General features: G+C 49.4%; 2 protein-coding genes across 2 annotated transcripts; one reads left to right on the top strand and one right to left on the bottom strand.

Annotated features, from left to right (window-relative positions):
* The first annotated feature begins 545 nt into the window (after positions 1 to 545).
* LOC109761180 (uncharacterized) lies at positions 546 to 2257 on the top strand. The gene is made up of 2 exons (XM_020319985.4): positions 546 to 1005; positions 1877 to 2257. The coding sequence occupies exons 1-2, from the start codon at positions 638 to 640 to the stop codon at positions 1992 to 1994; spliced, it is 486 nt and encodes a 161-aa protein (XP_020175574.1). The 5' UTR covers positions 546 to 637; the 3' UTR covers positions 1995 to 2257.
* Positions 2258 to 4991: 2734 nt separating this feature from the next.
* Positions 4992 to 7828, bottom strand: LOC109760981 (glycosyltransferase family 92 protein Os08g0121900). Its single transcript, XM_020319767.4, has 2 exons — positions 7390 to 7828; positions 4992 to 6852 (listed from the first exon to the last, which is right to left on the bottom strand). Exons 1-2 carry the CDS (start codon positions 7586 to 7588, stop codon positions 5276 to 5278), a joined length of 1776 nt encoding a protein of 591 aa, XP_020175356.1. The 5' UTR covers positions 7589 to 7828; the 3' UTR covers positions 4992 to 5275.
* Positions 7829 to 8622: the final 794 nt, after the last annotated feature.

The following is an 8622-nucleotide window of genomic DNA, read 5'->3' as shown; positions in this document are numbered from 1 at the left end:
TGTACCGGTGGCGGCGGATGCAATTATAATGGAGGCGGTGGCCATGAGGGATGGGCTATTCTTTGCCAACTCTCTAGGACTAAACCATATTGAAGCGGAATCAGATTCTCTTCAGGTAATTAACTTCTGCAATGGCCAAGAAAGATGGTGGGATGAAGCTGCGGCTCTCTTCGCGGAATGCGTTGATATTAGTACGTCGATTGGGAAGGTCATTTTTAAGCATTGTATTCGTTCTTGTAATCAAGCGGCGCATGTGCTAGCTAACTTCTTTCTTTGTAATAAGTCGAATCTCAGTTGGTTAAACGAGCCATCTAATGTCATTGTCAGTAAGCTCGTGGACGATGTAAGTGTTCTATAATTCAATAAAGCCTGCCATGATGGCCTTCCTAAAAAAAGCAATAGCCCCAGCTTTGGTGTTACCGACAGGATGCACTCTTTTTTTCTGAGGCTGCAGATTAGCTTTGCTGTTTCCGGTGGCCTGCCATGTAAGCCCAGTATTAGTTGGTATGAAAAATAAATGTAAGCCCAATTGTAGTACTAGTAGCTTTCTACCTACTTTCTCGATCCGGCCGAAACCCCAAAGCCCACCGCCACCCTGTCCCCGTCCGTCGCCGGCGAGCGCCACCTGTCTACCACCATGCCAACCACGGCCGTCGCACGATCCTTCTTCTCATCGGCAGCACCGCCTTCTCTCCTCCACGCTGGATCGCGGGCCACGGTCGCCTCCTTCCCGCTTGGATCTCCTCCTGCCGTCGCGCTCTCCCTCTCGGTCTCCGCCTCCGCCCCCACCTCGCCGTGGGCGCCGGCGGCCAACCCCAAGTACCACAACGCGAAGGTGGACGCGGGGGACGAGGACGTGGACGGGGGCGATCTGCTGCGGCAGTTCACGCGGGAGGTGGGGCGAGCCGGCGTCATGCACGAGGTCAGGCGGCGGCGGCGGCACGAGAACGCGCGGGACAAGCGCAAGCGAAAGTCCCGCGACGCCGCATGGAGGTTCAGCCGCAGGTGCGCCCCGCTCCATCCATCGATCTGTTGCTTGATCCCGTGATCCTACCGTTGGGACCAATGAGCAAATTCGATCATTTTGCACCCACCCCCCAACCCCTCCCCTGTTCATCTTCTCTCACTAATGGTTGCTCTATTGCCCTATCCATTTTAAGTGCTACAGATCACATGATTACTGATTAATGTTGTACAATTGTGTCTGATCCATGTTAGCAACATTTCGTCCACATGAATTCGATCGAAATTAAGCAGCAAACTCATGCCACATTAGATTGCTATGTTAAACATCAGACCACCGTACATATACTCCCTCCGTCCCAAAATAAGTGTCTCAACTTTATACTAACTCTAGTACAAAGTTGTAATAAGGTCAAGACACTTATTTTGGGATGGAGGGAGTATTACAGAGTAGCAATTGAACCAATCAACGGTAGCTGTATTATGTACTGTACTACAAACTAGTTCAGAATGGAAGTGATCATGAATTTCAAATGATATATGTAGAGTTGTGTATCTGTGCACATTATTTGGATTGATTATGGACTGTCATCTTCGTATCTGTCATTTGTGGTGTCATTTTTAATCATGAATTCATGCTGATAGTATGCGTTTACAGTACGTAGAAACGAAACCTATAATAGATTCCAAGTCGATTATTCGTTGAAGAATTGTGTAGCAAAATTTAAACTAAACTTTGTAGTGTGCAAGGGGTTAGCAAAATTAAACTAAACTTTGTAGTGTGCAAGGGGCCTGTCAACGTTTGTAAAGTACACGATTATACATAAGTGATCCGGAAGCACCTTGAGTTCATTCCAACTGTACCATTTTTCTTATTGATTGCTTAATTGGTGCTAATAGTTTGGTCTGGCAGGCGTTTCAAGGGTCCATATCCATTTGACGATGAACAGGGGTCGAAGGAGCGAACCACCGACGATGATGGGCGTGACAACTGGGAGCTTCCTGGAGGAGAGTTTCCTTCTTTCAGATGAACCAAGAAGCTACATTTACTGATGGTTTGTCAGACAAAGAATTCCGACCATGCAACTTCAGTTATATTTCTGTAGTTGGAGGAGGAACTTAACTTATTTTGTGGGGATCCCTAATTCATTTAGGAGGAGGTAGGACTTGGCTAGGTAGGGTGAATTTCATGCATCTTTGGGATTGAAAGTCCTGCTATGGATGTTATGTACCTAGTATATCTCAAAGCACTGTGTGAGTGTGTGTAATTCTGGTAGAATCGCCAGTTTGCTGCAATGGCTCAACGCCATGTGTTCTTCTATTGGAATAGAATTGATGGTTTGCTGTTGCAAAGACTTTATCTACTCCCTCCTTTATGAACTTTAGTAAAGTTCTATTGAAGCTGCGACAATTAATATGGATCGGAGGGACTAAGGCCCCGTTTGTTTCACATTCTGCGACCAGATTCAGCTTTGCCAGTGAAGCTGAATCTGGAATTTGAAACAAACAGTGCCACTTCGGTGTGGTGAACCTGAAGCAATCCACAGGTGATTAAAATCCAAGCGAAGCTGAAACAAACAGGGCCTAATAATCTTTTCATCCATTTCTATTTTGAGAGGTGTAGTGTGTAAAACTATATTATTATTATTTTGGTCAAGGGAAGCTGCATTGTGCAGCTTAGAGGAAACACACGGAGCTGACTTATAGTTGGCCCATAAATGGGCCAGATTCAGCGGGCTAAGAGCCCTGCAGCTGCAAGAACAAAGAGTTCATTTTCCCCTCTGCTTTGCGAATGAATGAATTCACTGGCGATACACAAATTGGCAGTTCCATATCCTGAAAAATGATCTAAATCTTGTAACTCATGGCTATGTTTTGCAGTGGTTCCAAAATTCTTCAGTAATTAATCATATACTACTCCGTATATGGATGCCTGATGAAAAAGATTACTCGTCTAGTAGAAAAGAAAACCGGGCTACCCTCTCCGACTAGGAAAACCAAGGGCCTGAACTTTTCCCCATTTTCTTCAAAAGCAAGATGCATGATCATTTAAACCGAGCGGGTTGCAAGACGGACTAATGGCAGTTGGTATTGGCTTCAGTGTCGGCCCAGTGGCAGCTGACGCTTTTCAATTCGCTCTTCTTCAATCAAAAGGAAAAAGGTAAGGAATGATTCCACGTTTTAACGCGTGTTGGTGATAATAAGTGAGAAAAAAGGACGTGAAGGAAACGACGAGAAGGGAGAAGAAACATGAACACGTCCATTTCATTTTGCCACGCGGGGGGAGTTTGGTGTTATTAGGCGTATGATTGGGACTGCCCTTCTTCTTCTGCTTCGATTTTCTGGCGATTCGCCGAGTTGGCGACCGTGCATGCATGCGGCTGGCGTTTACTTGCAGAACGGTCGAATGCTCCAGCACAGCAGCGGAAGATGGCTTCTGGAGTTTTGCCTCAGTAGACAGCAGCTCCTCATCCGACTGACCGCCTAACATGAGGCCCGCCACTGAACCTGTATTTGAGTATTTTTCTGCCGTATTTCTTTTATTTGGTACGTATTCAGAAAGGGCAAGAGAAACAGCAATGGCAGGCGCATCCACTCTGTACAAATCATATGGTTTGGCAGCTACTCAAAGTTTCAAGCGATGGGAGGCAAAAAAAAGCTTTCTGGTGAGAACATAAATGAACATCTGTATTTCGGACCTGCAAGTACGAGAATCGAATGGTTTCTCGTGACTGTCTCCGCACTTGCAAAACGCACAACTGCTGCAATTCGCGTGGAACCCAGCAGCAAACCCCATGTGAACCGTTGCATTCTGCCCAGTGTCATCAGCAACAGGCAGGCTACAGCACCTCCTTGCAGCAAGCACAACTTTGCTGTGCCAGAGAGACAAGCAAAGGTGCCAGCATACCCTTCCAGCCAGAAACCAGGCACCTGCTGCCAAATTCAAGAACCATCCAAGCAGCCACCTAGGAACAGTATTCAGCTCATCATGGACGGCAGCTCACATGTCTACATACATGCGCTGCATCCAAAATATTGTCATTATTATTATTATTATACATGTAGACGTTGTAGCATCGTAAACCGACGGGGCACCAGCACCAAGACGCCAAATCACAGCTCAAAATGTGTAGTTTACTCATCCTCAGCACCACCAGACGGCAGCATCCCCAGAAGGCACCAAGCCAATCGACACTCGCCAGCCGGCTCTTGGGTTGTTTGTCCAGAGCTCTCCTTGATTAGCACAGCTAAACTAACATATGGCAACAATTGGCTGGTTTAGGGGGTCGGGATTAGGAAACAAAAAAAAGGGTTTTCTCTGTTTGATTCCTTGCTTTGACTTTTAACTATGAGGAACCCTGTCCTGTAAACATAGGGATAGTGGTAGTGGTAGTGGTAGAATAATATACACAACTGGAACCGTTGGAGAGTAGATAAGGCCATCCCTTCAAGAAACTTTAAATGATGATAAATGGATAAAGTAAGAAGGCAGTACATTTTAAAGAGGAAAAGAAGCCTAGGTCTTGACTAGAGTGTGCTTGTCTGTGTGCAAGGTTAACTGGTTAAGTAAGCAAGTAACCAAACCTCTGAAACCTCAGTAATGAAAGATGGAGAAGAACGCAATGATTGTGAGAGTGATCTGCCGGAAAAAAGCTCGTGATGACAGTGATCTTGATGTGGATCCAGTGGCGTTAGATTTGATTTCTCTATTTGTGCAAGAGAATAGCTGGTTTGACAGAGAATGGCACTTTCCCAAAGCAACTACGGGTTACATCTAAAGATGCTAAGCGTAAGGTTGCCATCATGTATATAGAAAGTAAAAGAAAGCAGGCGGCATAGGTCATTTCTCCCAGAAAAGTCTAATATTCTTACAAGACTACATCAAGCAAGGTGTACCATCTTTGTCCCCAACTCCCCATAACTCCATAACGAATTTGCGCAGATTTCAGATTGGGGACGAACAAATTAAGCACTATAATTTTAGTTGCTCGCAGCCACAGTAGGATTAGACGAAAACACAGGGAAACAAAGTCAAGCACTTCAATCTATGCATTCTCTCTTTCGACAGTGAGCTGTTTACTTATCTGTATCTACAAAAGAATCATTTCTCTCTTAGATAGTATGATCAGTGAAAAAAAAATGATGCTTCTAAATTAAGGACAGCAAACCTAACAACAAGGTCTAAAAATATACCGAAGTGCAAAACCCACTCTACCACCTAACTTAATTTCGTGTTTCTTCTTTCGTTATCTGTTTTTCTCTCCATATCATGTACCGTGTGCTGTGCGGATCAAATGCCGTCCTTACCCATCTACCATGGAAGACTTCCAGTCTGTGGATCTGTGAATTCTTTGTGTACAAAATCTTTCAAACCAGTGTCATATACTTCACAGAACCGACTTGGCCAATCCTCCGGTTCCACCGGTTTGGTCCCTAGACCTGGCGCCCTGTCCCTGGATCCAACATTCTCCTCGTCCTGCCAATCGGCAACATAGGTCGCCACGCGGCCAGCAAACTTTTCTTTGAACACCTCCCAGACTTGGTATTTGTAGTGATTGATCAGCATCACTCCCTGGCCAATATTCGCATACTTCATCCCTTCCTTCAGATGGAAGTGGTGCACCACGTTGATCAGTGATGGATTCAGTGCATCTGGCCTGACAATTGACTTGTGCCGCTCCGGCGCAGCCAGCCGGCAGGTGTAGCCTGTCGTGACGCCTTTTTTCGGAATCTTAGTCCGACCTGATGGACCAAAGCTGTGGCACGCAGTCCTGAGTTCACCAATCCTTGGCCTGCTTGAGTAATTCCGGAGGACATCTTGTAGGGTTTGGTTCCCAGGGAAGTGCAGGAACTCATCGATGTCGATGAACCCCACCCACTCGCAGCTCTCCCGCGCCCTGAGTGCACAATGTGCAAATCCAGCCTCCTGAGATTTCATCCAAGGCCACAAGTGGCGTGTCGCATTGTATGCGGATGGATCCATGGAACCAAGGACTTCCTCGATGCCATCATCGCTGTTGTTGTCATAGATGAACCACCGTTGCACTCCGATATGGGAGTGGTACATGACCCATTCCCGCAAGAACCGTGCTTGGTTGCGCAGCATGGTGCACACACACATCGAGTGTACCTTCTGCTGCCGATGCCTTGTATGCCGATGCCTGTTATACCTATGAAGTGGCTCTGGTTGCGCGATTGAGGGGAGTGTAGAGCTCCCCCGGCCCTTAGTCCTGATGGAGACCAGCATAGGCTTGCCAGCACTGTTTCTGTTGATGTTTCCATCAGCTGTCATCCTGAGGTACCGGCGAATGCGGACAGGTGTCACACACCGGAATGTCTCCTGCGCAGCAGAAACCACAGGGGAGGTGACAACGAGCTTCGGCTTCGACAGGTCCCGGCCAAAGACACACTCATACCGTGATGGCACACCGAGACGGCCTGGACGGAGGTTCATCCCTTTGGCAAACACAACGGTGGAGTTGTCCCGGCTGTCAAGAAGTGCGGTGTACACGAGCTGATCCCATTGGAATGGTGTCACCGGAGGTGACTGGGACAGCGACAGGGACACAGCCATCTCAGATGGTCCGGCAGGGCAATGCACGAGGCTGGGTCCATCCGGCAAGGCAGCAACTGAGAGGGGACGACGGCGCAGCTGCATTGAGTTGGCAGTGGAGTAGAGGCACTCGAAGTGCCCGGGAGCTGGCAGCAATGATCCGTCACTGAGGATTACGAGAACATGGTCCGGCAGAGCGACAGCATGCCGGATTTGGACAGACGCTAAAACGGTGCCAGCACCGTTGCCTCCAGCTTGCTGCACCCGGCGCTCCGAGGAGAGGGCGTTAAGGGTCGCGGACGGCCAGGCCGTCAAGAGCACCGGCCGGAAGGACGCTGCATCACAAGAACACAAGATCAATTAGCACATCACATGAAGAAATAGCCAAACGGATTTAGCGTGCCTAAATTCGGACGCACAAAACAGTCATTCTTCATGTGACGCTGCATCACAAGGACGCTGCATTTGTGTTCTATTCTGGGATCAATCAGTCAAAAGGCAGCAGCATGTGACTGACTGGATGGCTAGAGTTACAATTCAGAAACAGCAAGCTGCTATAATTGAGGCAAGAATCGAGTGATAAGAACTGCAATTTTTCCGGTGAATGGTAGGACTCCAATCAGATCTAACGGCAACCTCGCGAGAAAGAGTCCAACTTCTATTTTTTCATCATCCAGACGATGAACATCGAACCCAAACAAAATTTCGCATGTAAAAAAAAGTTTTTTGTGTGGTCTTTCTTCCAAAATCATTCGAAATGATCCCACCACGAGATTTCCCTGAGAAAATAAATAATTCCACTATCCTACCTAAACCCAAACCAATTTGGCCCACGTGGGCTCCAGATTCCAGGGGCAGGGGAAGCGGCTCACCTCCAATGGCGTGCACCCCGCCGAAGACGACCGCGCCGGCGCAGAGGAACGCGAAGAACACGGCGAACAGTCTCCGCCGTCCCCCCGCCGTCGGCGGCCGGTGACCACCCCTCGCGCCGAGGCTCCCGCCTCCTCCTCCGTTTACCGCCTTACCACTGCCAAGCCTGCTCAGCTTGCGCTCCTTGGCCGATATCGCCATTTCGGGAACCTCCCGTCCGCCCGTCCGTCGACTCCTCACCACCCCAGCAGGAAGAGCTCAGATCCACGAGAACGCCAGACGAGAGGCCGCACCATTCATTCACACCGCGCTACGCGTCGGCGGCGCGACGGCGAGCACGCTCCCTCCCTCGCCGCCGCGATTGCCGGGGGTGCGGAGGTGGTGGTCGCAGAAACCGAAGCGGTGGTTTGCGGTGAGGTGGGAAGGAAGTCGTCGCCGCAGCGGCAGCGGTGGGGTTTATACCCGCGTGCACGGAACCGACGTGTGGGCCAGGCGGCCCCGCGCGTCGGTGGCACGCGGCGCGTTCCAGACTGTGAGGGGCGGGACCCCTCACTGACAAGTGGGTTCGGGGGTAACGGCACGGCGCGTCCGACCAATCGGGAGACAGGTGCGTTTCGCTCTGGAGGGGAATGAACATGATGTGTGGGTCCACGCGGTCAGTCGGTGAGACGAGATGGTGTTTTGGCGTGGTGGAACAGCAATTATTGGGGTGCACACGGAGGATGGTATCCGGTCATGTATGTTCATTTCGGAATTTCTTTTTGTTGTTTCATATGGTTGCTCACCACATATGCCATGCCGTGTTCATTTGGGAATTTCTTGGAGGAGAATCAAATATATAATTTACAGAGGGGGAAGAAGAATAAATTATCGGAAATGCTTTCACTCGGCCAACCGTCCAATTAGAATCTGATCTGACGACCCGCAACACACACAACCCCCCCCCCCCCCCCCCCCAAGGTGAATGAGGTTTGCAACACCATCCTTGTTGCAAACCTTTCAAGCGCAACAGTCGGTCTGCTGCAGAGCGGCTAGGGCGAGGGAGGCGGTCGTGGTTGGATCCATATTGTCTACGACACAGCTCCCCGACCTACGGCGGCCGCTGGATCCGCAGCGGCGATGACCGATGCATACGACCCGCGTCAACGGCTGGACCTGCAGTGGTGACGATCGACGTAGATCTCCACGACAACGACGAAGGCACAGGTCCCCGTCGGTGGAGACCTCCCCAACTC

The sequence above is a fragment of the Aegilops tauschii genome, chromosome 7, assembly GCF_002575655.3.
Source record: "Aegilops tauschii subsp. strangulata cultivar AL8/78 chromosome 7, Aet v6.0, whole genome shotgun sequence".
NCBI lineage: Eukaryota > Viridiplantae > Streptophyta > Magnoliopsida > Poales > Poaceae > Aegilops > Aegilops tauschii.
Note: the sequence above shows the minus strand (reverse complement) of the source record. Positions and strands in the feature narration are given on the sequence as shown.